This window comes from Mustela putorius, unplaced genomic scaffold (genome assembly GCF_011764305.1).
Source record: "Mustela putorius furo isolate JIRA1106 unplaced genomic scaffold, ASM1176430v1.1 tig00000765_pilon_pilon_pilon, whole genome shotgun sequence".
Taxonomy (NCBI): domain Eukaryota; kingdom Metazoa; phylum Chordata; class Mammalia; order Carnivora; family Mustelidae; genus Mustela; species Mustela putorius.
In genome coordinates this window covers 3666478-3684016 of record NW_025421470.1, presented here as the reverse complement: position 1 = coordinate 3684016, position 17539 = coordinate 3666478, and the positions used below count along the sequence as shown (strand labels likewise).

Below are 17539 nucleotides of genomic sequence, written 5' to 3'. Positions count from 1 at the left end.
TGCGGGACCAACCTGCCTTTTCTGCGAACAAGGTATTGATATCTACATGCAGCCCCCTGTATTTGTGGAGCGGCCAAGGTGAACAGTGGCACAGTTTTGTCCTCGGCTCCCCGTGCGTGGCGGGCTCTGTCCCCTGCGCCTGGGCTCCTGTGAGCCGGGGTAAGATGGGCTCATAGATGGGGGCCAGGTGATACCTCTCATTACTCACTAGGTCTACACTGCCCTCAGCCCAACAGGTCCACTGACCGCTTGCAGCCAGCATAAGGGGGAGCGAGACGGGGACAAGTGACAGGGACCGAAGGAAGCGTTCTCGGGGCTGTCCTCAGTGGCAGAAGCTGTTTCACAGAGAAGGTGGGGCTTGTGTTTGGTGGGGTGGTGCTGGGGACAGGGGGGCCACATTCACAGACTGGGGGAGGCTGGCGTGGATTAGCGTGGGCTGTCGGGGGCGGGGCACCTGAGTGGCTCAGTCGGCGCAGGGTCCCATCTCTCAATTTTGGCTCAGGTCACGAGCTCCGGCCCTGCGTTGGGCTCCACACTAGACGTGGAACTGCTGAAGATTCTCTCCCTCTGCCCCTCCTCCCACTCACGGGCTTTCTCTCCTCTCTCCTTTCTCTAAAATAAAACAAACGTGGCTGGTGTAGACAGGTCTGGTAGGAGTCCAGTGTGTGCCTCGAGGTGACCGGCAGGAGATCCAGTGGGGAAGGCTGGTCCATTAGGGCAGGGCTGGCCTTTCTAGCAGGCCTGTCGGGCCTCCTGATACAGCGTCGGCCCAGAACGGACCCAGGTCCACGTAGGACGCGGTGGTGCAGTCTCAGACTGCCGGACGCCTCCACCGCAGACGAGACACCGGGCTGCCACGGCTTGCCACCTCCGCAGCTGAGACTGCAGACCCACGCCCAGGATGGCTGGAGACGCACACGGGGACACGGCTCATCGGCTCCTGCTCCCTACCTGGTGGGGCCACCCCACCAAGCGGCCACGTGCGCGCCTCACTTCTCCGAAAGCTGCAGTGCCCGGCAGAGCGAGGAAGGAGGGCGGGAAGCACAGTCACTGACCCCCAGGAAGGAGCCGAGATGCCTGCGGTTTTGTGCGGGACCTGTCCCTCTGTCTGGCTGTGCCCTGGTCTCCCCCCCACCCCACCAGGAACCAGCACAAGCCCTGCACCAGCGAGACACCGGGGATCGGCTCAGCGGAGCCCACGTGGGAGCCCATTCCATGCCACCCTCCACGGGCCACCCCGGCAGCGGACATTGACCAGAGCTGAGGGACATATTACAAAGATGGCCTCCTAGAGGACAGTGCCCCTCAGAAGATCGCCAGGGGTCACGCAGAGGCATCTCCCGCCAGCTTGCACCGCGGGAGGACCCTGGCCAGGCTGACCCTGACTGATAGCACCCCCCATGCACCATGACCCCGGGGGCCCCTGGAAACGTTGACTTTCTAGTAAATGGGTGTGGCCCCGGGCCCAGAACGATGCCAGTACGGCAGGAGGACGCGAGGAAGGGCGTCTGCCGAGAACAGAGCAAGTGGCAGCGGCCACACCTCCTCCTCCACGCCGCTGACCACGGCAGGCCCACACGCCGGCCGACCACCGAGCACCACGGAGCAGACGGACCGGGATCCGGGACCTGGGACAGACGCAGGCCCTGAGGGACAGCCCAGGGCTCAGCAAACACAAGGCGGTGTTTCGTGTCCCAAGTGCACATTTATTTCTTTCAAAAGACTGTGTACATCCCAGCCACGTCTCCCACAGTTTGGGGCGGGACAGGGACCCGTGTTGACAGCTACCAAGGAGTACAGTCACCGTCCGGCACGTTCGTCACCACACTGAGCGTCAAGCCAGACCTTGCCACACACCTGGAAGACCTTTCGTTTTCTTTTTTAAAAATGCAGCTTTGATGTGACCTTGGGGGAGGGGGTCTACAAGACTGACGTGTAAAGGGTACGTCTCGGAGCAGCTGGAAGCTGGGCGAACTGGGCAGGTCGACGTCCGCCGGAGGCCTCCTGTCACGTGGGACAGGAACGCGAGGAGCGGGGCCAGGAGGGGACCTGAGTTTGCTTTGCAGAACGTAGCAGCACCTGCGTGTCCGTGCCACGTGCTTTGGTCATAGGGCCCGAGCAGGCGTGGGGCCGGGGTGGGAGGGCCCGGCGTCGGGGTCTACGCCAGCGCAAGACTGGTTTCCACCCAGCGGACATCCACGTTCTGTCCTCCAGGGGCCCCAGCTTGTGCCCTGAGGTGTCAGGACTGGGAGGCTCTTGCCAGGAGAACCCCGGCGGCTGCTGCCAGCCACGGACGTGAACGAGTCCCTTCCTGCTCGAGAAGAAAACTCGCAACCGTCTTCCACAGAGGCAGCCAGAAGAACCAATCAGCGCCGAGACGGGCACCTCCCTTGTGGCTGGCGGCCGGCGACCGGCCCCAGAGCTCTCAGGAGGCATCAAGGGCTGCTTTTAAGCTTAAACTTGGGGGTGGATTTACATAAAGTGCTCTGTCTGCACCGTTGTCTTCACAGCGGTTTCCGTCGGGACAGTGAGATCGGCGCTTTTGTTACTGCTGCACTGTGAACACACGCGCACACACACGCACACGCAGGCTCCCACTCGTTCCTCTGCAAACACGGGACGTCCCTGAACGCAGGGCAGTGCCCCAGCTCACGACCAATGTGAGCACCCGCTTCCAGACAGACACGTTCCCATTCGCGTGTGCGCGAAATCGCTCTGAAACACGAGTCTGCAACAATATCAGGAGCCACACACGGAATCAGGAGCCCCCGCGCCACTAAAGCATAAGGCAAGGGAATGAGGTGACTTCTGGTCAGTACGTTTAGCATTCGGTGTATGTCACCTTCATTGACGCGTAACCTTCCCATTTCCTTCCACATAAATACCGACACCGGAAAAGCACAGGCCCGGCTAAACGGCCAGGAAAGCAGCATTCACAGTATCAACACGACGGCCCATTTTCTCACGGGGCTCTGTTCCCGCGCCCTTCTGTGCTCTCTCAAGTGTCCTGCGAGTTCAGGAAAGGCCCTCAGACGGAGAAAAGTGTGCACTTCTCGAGGAGAGGCTCCTGATCTTGCTTAGAGGTACGGGGCTCCTGACGGGTGCCCGACACACACACGGAAACACGCAGCTCCTTCCTGCTCTGCACCTCTCACGCTACGGTCCTGCGTCGCTCGCGGAACAGAGGCAGCCCACCTGTCACTCAGCCGGGACCCAGAAGAGGCCTCAAGTCACCGGGAAGTTGAGAAAACAAGAGCCTTTGGCAAAAGGATGAAACGCTGAACAAACGCTCCTGGGCTCAGTCAGGAATGGGAATGCCTGAGACGGGGTTTTCTTTGAGCGCAAGAAAGTGCCAGCGTAAAACTCCGATACAATCACATTGACTAGACTGAGCCGATCTGAACTTCAAAAAACTGTGCTAAGAACTTCTGACCTGTGCCTGGAAGTCTGACACATAACGTCCTCCGAGAATTCTTGACTATCCCAAGGGCGTGCAACCGGGGGAGGACGGGCGGCCATCCTCCCGGTAAGACTGAACAGAGTGACCGGGTGTGTTCCAGAGAGACAAGTAGTGACCACCGGCCTGCGAGGACGGACTTGGTACGGCGACATGTTGGAGTCCCCCGTGCCATTTCATGCCGACAAAAACCAGAATGTCCCCTATAAAAACTCATTTTACAGTCCCCTGGTAACTCCTGGGACACCGGAGGCTTTCTGAGTGTGCATTTCCAAGCAACAGCCTTCATGTGGTTCTATAATCTCGCTCTCAAGGAAAAGGAAGAAAAGTTCCGTAATCTGGGTTTTCAGGAAGGTTTTGATTGGCAGTGGCTCTGTTACCCCTGAAAGAGGGGAGGAGTGTGGGGAGGAGCCCCCCCTGGTTCCTATCCGGGACAGAGGTCAGCCTTCACAACAGCCTTGGAAATCTCGCAGGAAGAAAGCGAACCTTGTTAAACCATACGATGTTTCGCAGGAGTGGCCACGGCCCTGACAAGCTTGTCCCCTGGTAGTGACCCCTTTGGACGGATGGGCCGGCGGCGCAGACACACGGACGGGCAGACAGACAAGGACCATGCTTGAGGGGTACACAGAGATATGCAAGTGGTGGGCTGCCTTTATCTTCTCCCCCCCCACGGGAAACCAAAACAAGGACCAGAACGTGCGTCGCACGTCGCACCGTTCATGGCAGCAATCTGGAGAGCTCCCCAGAGGACTGGGACGCAACGTTTGTTTGTTTGTTATGAAACTTCTACCCTGAAGACTCCTGAGACATACGACAGCTTCCTCTCTTGTCCTAGAAGTGCTCTGCTTCCGCCATTGGCAGGAAGCAGAGCACTTTGGAAAACTGGCCGTGGAGGGAAGAGAAACCGTGTGTGTGCATGCGTGCGCGTGTGTGCGTGCGTGTGCGGTCGCCGTGGAGCTGGCGGTCACTGACTGCTCCCAGCCTCCCTGGAGAGCCCCCTCCCCCCCAGCACTTTCAGCACTAGAGAGGGACACGTAAAACCACACAGGGATTGCTAGCTCCCCGCTTGCAAATGGGCTCAGAGTAAACACCAGGAGCGCTCGCGTAAGGTGTGCAGAATTTAGTGTTTGCATATGGTTTCAGGCTCTATGGCTAATCCCAAAGGCAGCTGTCCTCTTCCTTTGTCACAGTGTCCTCATCACCACCGTAATTTCCCTGCGGACCCCAAATGCTGCCTCGGTCCCACCTCTCCGTACTCAGGGCCGGCCGCACCGTGATGCCGAGCCGCCCTCGAGGACAGGTGACTCATCCATTCTATTCCCAGTGACAGCACAGGGGGACACCTCCTCTTTGGGATGTGGTCCAGGTGCGGACCCAAGGTGTCCGAGCGCAGCAGCGGGGGTAAGACCGAGTCCCCCGCAGCTGCCCCATCTCCGTCCATCACAGGACGTTCTTTAGTTCCTAACGTAAATCTTCTCGCGTTTAACTTCCGCTCTTGGGCGGGAGCAGAGCTTGGGGTCTCCCTGGGCATCTGGGGGCAAATCGGACTTTGTCAGGTGTCTCTGGGGGAAGCCTCCTGGCCAGGAACTCGGGGTTCCGTTCCCCTTTACCCCAGCCAGACCAGGCGGCCATCTGACAGTGTGCAGATGTCCTGGCGGGTGGTTAGGGGGGCCCGCATCTCCCCGCATCCTGGTGAGACAGGGGGCCGGCCGCGGGGTCCGCCGGAGGCCCGTTCATGGCACTCTTGCTTCTGTGTCTGGAGAGCAGCTTCTTGTTCAGGATCCTGGAGAGTGTCACCCCCTTCCTCCGGGGCCCCTCTGGCTGCTGCAGGAACACGAGGTCATTGTGCGACTGGCTCATGCTGGGGTCTTTCTGTTGCTGTCGCCGGCGGAAGAACAGCTTTGCGCCTTTTCTTAAAATCCCTCCTGCAGGGGAAGCACAGGGGCCGGTGAGGTGGGCTGCGGCGGGAGCGCGGGGACCACTCAAGCAAGATGAAAACAAACAGGGACATCTGAGCGGCTCTGGTAAGAGCGGTTTCTGACTTGGCCGTGCGGTCGCTCTAGCCACCCGGGAGAAGCTGCTGGAACCTGGCCTGGACCAAACCCTAGAGTTTTCAGGATGGACAGACTCTGAGCCCAGAAGCCATGAGCTGGTCAGGTGCAACCCGGGGAGGCCTCTCTCTCCATGGCCTCCTAGGCAAGACTGATGGCGGTGGACTGTCCCCCTCGGGTCCCCCGGCCCCCACCCCCAGAAAAGACAGCCCTGCTATGGAAACCCCAGCAGGGGTCAGATCACCTTTCCACCAGCCTGGAAGTCATCGCGCCCGCGTGTCGGTGCCGGTGGCTTTGGACAGGCCATCTGGCCATCGGGGTGAGGGGCTCTTCAGCTCGTTGGCAATTTGTTATTCTTGCGCTCGAGCCAACAGATACTTGAGTGTTTGGGAGGGACCCCGAGGGACATCTGCCGGCTCTTCCGTGTGGAATGCGAGTGGGCAGCGGTGGAATCAGGCCCAGCCCTGTGTGTGCACTTGGAACAGTCAGCACATCAGAGCATTCAGCCCGTGACCTCAAGTGGCCGCTCGCGGGAGCTAGCACCGAGGATGGGCATCCTTCCGCTCTGGGCGCACCCCAGAGCTCCGGAGCCCAGAGGCAGAGGCCCAATGTCACCTGGTCAAAGTACTGAAAAGGTCTCCCCCCCCCCCACCTTCTCTTTGGATATAAGCAAACAGCCTCTTACCCAGAGTCCTGAGGACGTGTGTACAAGGATCTAACGGGGGGGGGGGGGTGTGCAGGGGTTTCCAGGACAGCAGGCAGGGGAGGCGCACGAAGGGGACGACAGGCGTGTCCATGGCTCTACCTCGCCACGAGCCTGCTGCGCTACATCTGGGGGCCACGAGGGTCTGTTCCTAGAGCTGGTCCCATCCCCGTAAGAAGTGGCCTGTGTCCCGAAAAATCCCCTGCTGGGGGCCATGACGCCACCGGTCACCAGCACCGGCTGGATTTGACGCTGCAGCGCAGCCGGTGGGGCAGGGGCCCTCGCGCCCGACTGGTTTATTCCCCAGCCTGTCGGATGCCCCAGGCACTGGGAAGGGCTCCAGCCCGACCAGGTTACCTGGGGTCGCTGAGTCCCAGGACGTTGATTCTGAGCTGCGGGAACCTACTTTAGGCTCAGCTTGGGGTCCCCGAAGGGCATATAGATAAGGGGTCCCCACAAAACAGGAGAGGAAAGCAGGGAGGTCCAGCAGGGATGGGGCGGTCCCGGGGACCGCGTCTCCAGAGCCCACTCCAGGGGTTCGTGCCCTGAAAGTTGGGCGGGGGTCTGCAGCCAGGGGCTGGGTGTGAGCGCAGGTGCTGTTCTGGGTTGATCATGTCCCTCTGGAATTCGTAGGTTGGGGTCCTGAGACCCCCCCCGAGACAACAGAGGGGATTCATCAACAGTAAATCCAGGCGGGCGCTCCACCAACAGGACGTGTCCTTACTCAGAGAACTGTGGACGCAGGGGTGCCCGCGGGGAGAGCGCCCATGGAGGCAGGGATGGGGTCACGCTTGACCAGCCAGGGGAGGGCAAGAGCGCCAGCGGACACCGGACACCTGGGGAGAGCCCGGAGCAGAGTCTCCGTCGTCGCCGGCAGGAGGCCCCTGGACTTCTGGCCTCCGGAGCCGGGACACTGTCCGTTTCTGAGCACAAGGCTGTGTGCAGCGGGAGAGACCAGCATCTGGCTGCCGGGAAGCACAGTCTGCCCCAGATTCAGGGGAAAACCAGAGCACGGAGAGGGCCAGGAGGCAGCTGTGTTCACAGCTCTCTAGAAAGGGAATCTACACGTTTCTAAGCCGCCACTTTCACTCTTTTAAATGAAATTGCACTTGGGGCGCTGGATGGCTCAGTTGGTTAAGCATCCGACTCCTGGTTTTGGCTCGGGTCATGATCTGGAGGTCATGGGATCGAGCCCAGCATCGGGCTCTGTGCTAAGTGGGGGGAGCCTGCTCGGGATTCTCTCTCCTTCTGCCGGTCCCCGCGGACTTGCAAGCATGACTTGCTCTAATAATAAAAAAAACTTCAAGATTGAAATGACTAAAACTCAAATTCTTGCCATATTTAGATGAATTATCAGGGACTTCTAGGCTGTGAATAAAGTCAGGACAGTGGGCAGACCCGTGTGCCGTACGGACTAGAAACGCTCGTGCCCGCTGCGGTCTGTCCCACAAGCTAAGGTCTGTTCCCACACGTCCCATGGTGGGGCCTGTAACGCGCTGCCTGCCGCACTTCCGTCCCCACGCAGGCTCTCCGAGCAGGTCCACAGTTTGGGTAAATTTGACTGTTCCATATTCATACAAGAGCCAGGGGGTGTCCCGTAACTTGACAGGACTTGTCACGGCTTCTACGGGGACACCCCCACCGCCTCGGATGGAGAGGTCGTGTGAAAGGAGAGGCTGAGGTTTGCAGGTCTGTAGGCTGGAGCCCTGCGCCTGCCTCCGAGGGGTGTCTGAGGGAGACCTTACTCCTGGCAGTCATGTGCCGGGCCCCGCGAGCAAGGGCCCCAGGGCAGAAAGCCCGTGTGCTCCTGCATGGCTCCCCTCTGTGCGTGAGACCTGCTGTCTGAGCTGGCAGGGACGGGGCGAGCAGGTGTCTGGTCAAGGACACCTGCATGGGCGGTCACCGGGGAGCCTCCCTGGGAGTGGGATGAGTCTTGGTCCTCAGAGCATCCCAGAGCACAGCCCTGCACTCCAGCACGGACGTGGATGGGCTTTCTGGAACGCTGTCAGTCTTGACGTGCTGGTAGCGCGTGTAAGACAGGACGCAACTCCCTCCCAGACCCACAGCTTAATTCCTCAAACGTGAAGAATGACTAGCGTGAATGAAGTCATGCCTTTCCCCTTTCCAGATAAAATGTTAAGATCGCTTAGATCTGGGGCACGAATCACAGTGACCTTTGGGGGAAGTAGAGCCAGAAGAACAAGGCCACGGAGGGGACACAGACCCTGCCACTCCGTGGAGGTGTGGGGGTCAAGGACAGACATGCCAGCACACACCCCTGTCAGCTGGGAAGGGACAGGGAACGGAGCTTCCTCAGCGCCCCGGGACCGTGCTGCTCGGTCCCCGGCGTCTGCCTGTCCAGCGTGCCCGGTGACTGAGTCCAACACTCATCTGTCCCGCGAGGGCACTCGGGAGAGGAGAGGTTAACCGTGCCTCCACCTGTCCTGGCCCAGAGCACGTCACCCTGGATGGCATGCTTGGCCTTCACACCATCGGCTCAGCACCTTGAGAGCCAACGCCCAGGGCTCCCTCGGGGAGAAGACAGCAGTCTGTCCAGCCGGCCGGCCCGCCCCGCAGATTTCAGACAGACCCAGGATGGCGTGAGCCGCTTCCCTGAAATGTAGCACCTGTGGTTCTGTCTAGAGAACTCTAGCTAAGACGGTAACTAACAGTTTGGAACGTCACCCTTGCCTCTGGGCCCCCAGAGTCTGTCACCTTTGTGGATGGGGACGGTCACAGGGCCTGAGCAGGAGGGGCTGGAGCGCTCCAGGTTTTACAGAGCGAGTTCCAGACCGTCTCGGCCGCTCTAGCAGGCGCGAGCGAGAATCCGACCTCGCCCGCCCAGACCTGAGCCTTCGAGGCTCCTGCAGGTAAGATCTGGAGAGGAGGTTCGTGGAATTTGAAACAAACAGCCCCAACGTCTAAATGGGGGACAGAGGAGAAAAAAAGAAATCTTCCCCTGGTTCTAGCAAGGTTTAAGAAAAAAATCACAAATGGGCTAAAGAATAAACAAATAGGAAAAATATGAAAAATAATTCCTCTAAATGGGAGCTTTGTATAGCAGATATCTGCAAATTTATTCTCATTTGCCTCCACCGACCCTAACAGACGTGAACAGGTCACCGGAGAATCCGTCGGAGAGGTCGGAGGACAGTGACCAGAGTCACTGGGCACCTTGTAGCTTGCTGCCCGCAGAACAGCTCCGGGAGCCAAGCCAAACCATAGACCGTACGTGTAGAAAAGGGACCGCTTGTTAGAACCAGGGCCCGGCGAAGGGAACGGTGTGTGGGCACTCGACCGGGCGTGAGGCTGGCTGTCCCCTGAGCTGAGCCAGGGACAGCGCCCCGACCCCCGAGGCGCAGGAGCTACACTAATGGGACCAGGGCATGTCTGAGGAGGAAGACAGGGAAACCAGCAGCTCAGGCAGGTCACGCTGCAAAGGGACAGGAAAGCAAGGGCAGGGGATCTGCTTCCTGCTCTTGCAAAGAGGCTTTTCTCACGGCAAGGCTGTCATCAGATTTAAAAATAAATAAATAAATAACAATAAGACAAAAGTAACTTACTGTGTAGGCAATTAATTCTGGTTGGCATAGCGATCCTCTTAAGTTAAAGGGAATGAGCACGAGATGACGGGAAGGAAGAGGTCAGAGGTTAAAAGAAAAGTACGCAGGAGCCACACGAGGGGGACGGGCAGGGAGTCCCGGGGCGCGTGCCCGTGCGCAGGTGACGCTACGGGGCAGGACATCTGGCCGGGCTTGGGGGCTGGGGAGTTGGGTTTTGTCTGGTTTTGTTTTTTCACTCCTTAATATCTGTCAAAGTTTCATCCATCATTTTGCTCTTCCTTACGGTAAAGTCCACACGACACGGACTCTCCCGTCCTAACCACCCCCAAGTCCACAGTCCCGTTCCGGGCCTGCCCCTTGCCGTGCGACCGCATGGACACTTGGTGACGCTAAAAATAAGCCCAGATCTGAGGACTGGACTTCCTGTGTTGGCTGCGGCCTCAGGGGAACGCGTGTGTCCAACCAGCGAAATCGCAGGCTTCTCCACACGCCGGCCGTTCCGGGGACCTGCGGGAACACCCGCTGGGACAGGGCGGCCCGCGTGGGTCTCCGGCCAGCAAATGAGCTTCAGTTTAAAAAGGAGAGAAGGCCCCCCACAGCCGCTCCGTCGGGCCCCAGGCAGGAAGTGAAAAGCCCGGGTACAAGAACAAGTGGGCACCTGCCACCCGTAATCGCCCGCGGTTCTGACACCTAGAGGCGCAGGGTCCGGGCCTCTCTGAAAACCCCGGAATAGAAGCACATTGAGAAATGCTGCTCAGTCCATCCCTTTGTGGATCTGCGGCACCGGCAGGGTCAGCGACACCACTGTCGCCACCGCATGCCACGTGGCCCCGGGGCCCAGGCTCCGGGAGAGCATCAAGCACACCTGTCAGGACCCAGGGCCCCCCCGAGTGCCCCTTTGCAGGGGTGCCCTCCCCCTGGCCAGGGACGGGAAAGGAGAAGCATGGCCGTGGCACAGCCAGGATGGAAACCCACGGCAAAGAACTCTCTGGAAGGAAAAGCGGAGGAGCAGAAGGAAGAAGCCAGGGAGGAGGGAACGGGGCTCTCTGGATGGGCTCAGGGGCAGCGAGGCGCGGCCTCTCAGTGAAGGCAGGAGGGCAGGCTGGAGGCTGCTGGACTGTTGGCCGTCGGGAGGAGGAAGGGGCGCCCGCCCTGCACCCGTCTTCCGCTCTGCCCAGCGCACACTGCTTCCTCGGGGCTAGAGAAGCTCCCTGGGGCGGTGCTGGCCCCCAGACCAGGCTGGCAGGGGGCGGGGGCGTGTGGGCCGCCCTGTGGACCTGCAGCCGGGCCGCCTTTCCCGTCACCTGGGCTGCCCCTTCTGAACCGGGACAAGGGAGCCGCCAGAGGTCCACGCACGGTCACTCCGGCTCGGGCCAGCAGGTGGACAGAGGCCCACGGTCTGATCTCTGTTGCGTGGCCTAGAGATCCTGTCCTCTTCCTTCTAACTTCCAGCGGGTCCCCATCTGTGCCCTCTCTGCTTCAGCAAGGGTATGGCTCACGTGGACCCCCATGGAGCAGACCCCCCTGCAGAGTCCTCAACCTCAGCCCCAGGGACATGGGCCACCATGTGCCAGGCCATCCTGCAGGCTGCATAGCAGCACCCCAGCCCCCAGCTGTGACCGATGGAATGGCCTCAGGACACAGCTGTGTCCCCTGGGGGCAACGGGCAGGGGGCGCATGGTCACCCAGTTTGAGAACCCCTGGTCCGTGGCGGCAAGAGGAGAGGGGCAGCGCGAGGCAGCCGCAGAGCTGCTCCCCAGGCTTCCTGACCTCGGGAGTGACGAGTCGCCTCCAGTCTGCATTCTCAGGGGCCAGGAGGGGAGGGGTGAGGACTTCCCGCTGAGCAGCAGCCACGACGCCCAGCTGGGACCGGGCGCCTGCGTCTGTCCCCGTCCTGTGTCTGCACTAGGATCGCCTTGTTCCTGCCTGGGAGGTGGGCACAGCCTCGCGCAGAGGAGCCGAGGCCCAGGAGGCTTGACCCTCCCTGACCCCCCCACCCAGAATGGCCCCCGAGCCATGGACTGTCTCGCCTCAGAAGGGGCCTCGAGGGGGACTGTCGTGCGAGAGCACAAGTCAAGCACACACACGGACAAAGTCTACAAATGCAAAGCTTCGATGTGGTGCTCCCAGAGAACAACGGGTCATCCTCAGGACAGGACGACTGGTCACTACACACACACGGCAAGTTAACCGCTTCCTTTCCCAGGGAACGTCTCTCCCCTCGGACCCCGGCAGGTCCGAGCACTGAGGTCGGGCCGGGTTTTAGTTGGAGGGATGAGCCTGAGGCACGGTGAGCAGAGGGGCCAGTCTCCACAGCCACAGAAGCCCGGGGTCTGCTGGCTTTGTGCCGAGTCGCTGGGTGACCCCCTCTAAACGTTCTAGAGGGTTCTACTTTGGGGGGGCATGGCAGAGTGCCGACAGAGGACAGGGCACCTTTGGGCATGACCAGAAACTGCTGCCCTCGGGCAGAGTTGGAAGGATTCTGAACATGCCGCCTGCCCACCGGCTCCAGGCAGGGGCGCCCCTGCTTGTTGGGGCGGGGTGCCGAGGGCAGGGTGCCGAGGGCAGGTCAGCCTGGCGGCGGAGGGAGGGGAAGTGGGGATGGGAACTGAGGGTTAGCTTGGAGACGGGAAGGAGAGAAAAGCCAGCGGGTGGGCCGGGGGGTGGGGGGTGCGGGTACCTTTATGCTTCTTGGCAGTGCCCGGCTCTGAGACACTCAGGGAGCTCTCCGACAGCTCGTCCCCGTCGGGGTCCAGCGGGGCCTGGCTGCCCCACGCCGAGGTCTGGGACTCCTTGTCCAAGTCCCAGGAGTCTAGCTCGCCCTCCTGGGGCTCCGGGGCCGGCGGGGCTGGGGCGGAGGCCTCTTCCTGCAGCGGGGCGGAGGCAGCGGCCGCCCCCACGAGGGTCGGGGTGTCCTCCTGGCGGGCGCTGTCCATGGAGGCCGAGTAGTCCAGCATTAGGGCGGCGGCATTGTCCTGAGAGAGTGAGGTCTGTCCCAGGACAAAAGAAAGAAGTCAGCATGAGGGGTGACGGCAAGGACAGACGGAAGGAGCCCCGGGCTTGGAAGAGATGAAAAGCTCCGTGCAGAGGGCCTGAGGGTGATTCCAGAGTGTGAGAAGACACTGGCCCGCGGCTCCCCCAGGAGGCAGGGCGGGTTTCACAGGGACTAAAACGCAGCCACTGAGGGTTTCCCCTCCCTGCAGAGGGGAGCCTGAGGTCACAGGTGAGGGGTGCAGAGGAAGCAGACACCCTTCCCCGGCAGGGTGCCCATGGGAGGGAGACACTTCTGCCCAAGTGGCCCGCAGCACACCGGGAGGCACAGGAAGTGGGCTGTCCCTTCGGTTGGTCTGTGAACACTTCTTCCCACGGGAGTTTGTTCCCCGCACGCAGAAACCCATCGGCAGGCACAGGGCGGCCTGAGAAGTCTGTGTGTGACCTCCTGGTGCCGAAGACAGGTGCAGGTGCTACCCTAACCCTCGGGGCCGGGGGGGGGGGGGGGGGGGGGGGGGGGAGGTGGTGGGGGAAGGTGACTGCAAGGGGCGGGCGCTCCCCGGGCCGGCTGCTTCCTGACCGCAGGCAGCCACACACGGCTTGCGGAGCACCCACTGACTGAGGACGGGGCCATCTGAGCCTCCGCGAAGCCTCGTCACTGCCGCGGGGTGGACACATTCCATTAAAGAGCCGTGGGTTCCTAGTGAGTCCAAGATACAGCCTCCGGGAACGGGAGAGGACGGGGTTCCGGACTCCTGATGCCGCCCCCTGCCGGCCGCCGCTGGAAGTGCGCCCAGGAACAGCGGGGGAGCTGTCCCAGTTGGCACTCGGGTGCCAGGCAGAGACCCTGCGTATATTGGCAGCACCGGGAGCTCACGCCGGCCCCTCCCGTGACCCACCTGGGCAGGAGCGGTAGACGGCCACCATCTCCTACGCTCCAGGCCCTGCCCTGCCCTCTGGGTTCAGAGCCTTCCTGCTCCCCCTCCCCCACATCGACCACATCTTCCAGCGCCCCCTTCCTCGCCCACAGTCTCCTTGGTCATTCGGAGATGTCGATCACCCACTTGGGACCCCCGCGTGGCCCCCGGCCCTGCAGGGCTACCCACTCCGGTGGCCCGGCCTGCGTGGGGCCCAGCACAGACTCTGCACCGGGCACAGGGAGCACACGAGCGGCTGGGGGACACTTAGACCGTCCGTCTCGGACTCAGGTGTGTGCAAAAGCACAGTCATGGCCAACACCTTCAGTGCTTTAGGGACATGTCGGCCTGCAAGAGGGTCACAGCTCTGTCCCCAGATGGAGGCCTCAGGCAGGCCAGTCTCTCTCTCTCAATAGTTTTTCACACGATTCACCGACCACTCACCAACCTGAGCCCCCGGGGCCAGAACCCACCAGCTTCCCCGTGACAGGGGGAGCGGCCTAAACACGGGTGACCCCTAGTGCTGGCCCTCAGCAGGGAGCCGCCTGGATGACACCGGGAGCTCCGGCCGCCTTCTGCACAGAGGGAGCCTGGCCATGGAGGGACATGGGCGCGGACGCGAGCCGCACCTTGGAGATCCCTGATATGATGATGGTGCTCTTCTTCCGCGGGGACTTGACCTTCAGCTTCGAGGACTCGCTGAGCTGGCGGATGGCCACTTCAGCCACGGGGTCCGAGCCGTTCAGCACCAGCAGCTCTGCGGGAGGGAAGGCAGCCCTGAGCGCGCTACGCTCCAGCCTGCGGACCTGCAGGGCTGAGGGAAACGGGCCCCAGGCGAGGCCCCCAGGTCTCCTCTGGAAAGGGCCAGAGAGCAAATGGGCGCAGCTCTGTGGGCCGGCCCGGGCTGTGAGCACTCACGGCAGCCTCGGTCCTGTGTAGGCTGAGCCCGTGTGGACACCATGGCACAAGGTCAGGCTCCAAGGAGTTTACGAACAGGGCCAGGTCTGGCTCACAGAACCCCCCTCGGCCTATAGCTCCTTCTGGATGGTTCTATGCACTCGCTGCTGTGGACTTACTCAGATCTCTGCCCTCAGATATCTGCCAGCCAGACCTCCCTAGAGTTGACGGAGACCAACGAAAGCAGGAAGACCCACCCACAAAAAACCTCCGACCTTTCAGAAGATTCTGAACTTCGGGAGGCAACGCAGTCTCTCCTTCCCTCCCGCTCACAACGGCCGCGGCTTCCCGGGGTCCGTACCCTGCACCTGGCCAACACCTGTGGGAGGCCGGACACCTAGCAGGGGCTTGCCAAGGGCTCAGAGCACAGTGTTACATGTCCCCAACCCCTCACCCTGTGAGGCGTGTGTCCCTGAGACGTGGGGGGATGTCAGGCAACTTGCAGGAGGGGGCAGCACGGCCAAGGTCCCCGACGCCCAGCTCATGCCCGTCCGTCCCTTCCCTGGGGCAGCTCCTGCTCGAGCAGAGGCAAGCACACGGCCATCGGAGGGCTGGACGCTAGCAGGGGCGTCGCCCGTCTCAGCTTGGACTACGGACAACAGGTGCTCCATGTCAGGGCCCACGCGGCCACACACTGCCTGACCACCGCGCAGCACGAAGGGAGAGACTCGTGAGGAGGAGGCTGGCGAGGACTCCCCAGGGGAGCTCGGCACTGTGTTCCCAACACCTCAGGCCAGGCCCGGTGGCTCGGAGATGTCCTTCAAAGCCCTGTCCAGGTGCTGGGGGTGCGTGAGAAGGGTTCAGTGGCCACAGGCGGCCCGGGGAGCTGATCTAGAGGCTGATCCCTGAGCGGGAGAGAAACCCACGGTGGGACCGTCAGCCCTTTTAAAAAGCGAACCTGCGTGGGGGAAGGGGTCCCTGCGGTCCGAGGCAGCGGGACGCTCCGCCAGGGGCAGAAGGGGCTCTGGGGGTGGCCAGCCAGCGGAGGGACACGGCCTGCGTCTAGGGACTGCAGCTGGGGGGGCCTGCGGTTTCCAGAGAACCGTGACACCCCCCGGGACAGGCCGCGTCCGCTTCACCAGCTGCGGGGATCCGGAGCCGTCCTAAGGCCGCGCCCATCGGGTGGAGCCCCGCCCCTGCCCCGCCCCCGGCCCCGCCCCTGCCCCGCCCCGTCCTCTCCTCTCCTCCCACCCTTGACCTTGGCAAGACCAGAAACAGGACCGAGAGGAGGAGGAGCCCCTGCCCTCCCTTCGACAGCGCGTCACCCCCCAGCCACGGGGGCAAACGGAATCCCCAGGTTGAGATCCGGCTCTGACCTAAGGAGGCAGGAAGCCCCTCCCCAGACACGAGCGCGACCGTAAGGACCGGCTTTTGCGAGCAGAGATCTGGGGGAGACGCCGCAGCTTCTCTGGGGCAACGGGAGAGGAAAAGCGGCGTTGACAGTTACACCGCTGGGTCCTGCCTCTTGGACGTCAGTCATCGCACTGGTTTACTGAGCCAGGGGGAAATCACGCTCAAATTTTGTAACATGAGGCATAAACTGGGATTTTATGTTTATTTTGTGAAAGCGCCTGCCAGAACTTCCCACCACCCCTGGTCTCTGCCTGCCTTCCGCTCCCCCCACCTCCTCCCCGTTCTGCTCTCAATGCTCAAACCAGCGCCTCCCAGACTCCAAAAAGGAAATGCTGACCTGGGGGCACGTGTGAAAGACAGGAGAAGAGTCTGGAAGGAGGGAGAGGATGCGGTGAGCCCGCGGCCCCCGTTACCTGTGTCCGAAGAAGAGAAGGTCTTACTGACGGGAGCCCCGTGGCAGGAGATGGCTTGAACAGAGATGTCCTTCTCAATGACCTTCACCTGGACAGGCGTCTTCAGGGGAGACTCTGCCAGGAGAAAATCTGGATCACAATGGCCCCAAAAGCCTGACCCTACAGTTCACGGAAGGTGAAATCACACCTTTCACGGAACCCCAGCCGTTCAGATGTCTTTAACCGTCTCTCATTCTGGGGTGGGGTGCAGGGCTGTATGAGGGGGCAAGTACCCCCATCCCAAAAGGATGCTGGGAACCTGGGTTTAAATAAAATTTCAGAAACTTTCATCAAAAATCAAAATTAAAATCAGGAATTTGCATCAAAAGCCAGAATTTCACTGTTTCGTAGTCAAGAACAGCGGGGCCAGGAAACCGACTCTGGGAGGAAGATCCGTTATCTGTCTGGAAGCGGAAACACGGTACAAATGAAAATGAAACAGTAAGCCCGCACACAGAGGTTGTCTCTGGGGCAGAGACTGAGGAGACAGATGCAGAACTCAGCTGGGTTGAAAGGGACTGCACCCCGGGCCCTTCTAGAAAACGGATTCTCCTCCTACGAACTTGCACCGATGGCCTCCATCTAAGGTTTCAAGACAGCGGGCCGGCCGGCCCCGCGGGAGTGTGAGCGGGAAGTTCACTGAACTAGATACTTCCCCCCACGGCCAGGTTCGGAGCTCCGGCGTGCGCTCGGGCTGAACGCGCCTGGGCAGCCGCGCGTTTGACCACAGAGGAAGGTGACCGGCTGAGAAGCGGGAAGCTGGGAGTCTCCTCAGTTACCCTCGCCCTGCACACGAGACCGTCGGAGCCACACCTGCCCCGGCAGCCGGCGCTTCCCGCCACCTTGAGGTGCTCCCGGGCCGCACTCACCGCAGCTCAGCGGGGACGCTCGCCCCGTGTCAAAGCGAGGCTTGGTCTTCACGGCGGTGACGGTGGTGACTACGGTCCCACAGGGCATCACCATGCGGTCTTTTTCGACCTTTGTGGCAGGAGTAGGTGGAGGGGTCTTGGGTTTCACTTCACCGGGTTCTAGGTAAGAAAACTGCAGAGAAAGCCGGTTACGCGTTTGGTGCTGTGCCCACGCCGACCCCTG

The 17539-nt window shown here is 61.4% G+C and overlaps 1 protein-coding gene across 2 annotated transcripts in view; it reads right to left on the bottom strand.

Annotated features, from left to right (window-relative positions):
- Positions 1 to 1685: 1685 nt before the first annotated feature.
- C2CD2 (C2 calcium dependent domain containing 2) overlaps positions 1686 to 17539 on the bottom strand; it is a 52211-nt gene continuing 36357 nt past the window's right edge. Inside the window, exons 10-15 of one of the 2 annotated variants that reach the window (XM_045084459.1) lie at positions 17317 to 17488; positions 16409 to 16522; positions 14315 to 14442; positions 12458 to 12767; positions 9778 to 9814; positions 5253 to 5385 (exon numbers count right to left, since the gene is read on the bottom strand). In XM_045084459.1, the coding sequence (XP_044940394.1) occupies positions 9789 to 9814; positions 12458 to 12767; positions 14315 to 14442; positions 16409 to 16522; positions 17317 to 17488 (750 nt within the window). In that variant the 3' untranslated portion in view covers positions 5253 to 5385; positions 9778 to 9788. Of the gene's footprint in view, positions 5386 to 9777; positions 9815 to 12457; positions 12768 to 14314; positions 14443 to 16408; positions 16523 to 17316; positions 17489 to 17539 lie in introns of both variants that reach the window. The other variant, XM_045084458.1, reaches the window with a different exon arrangement.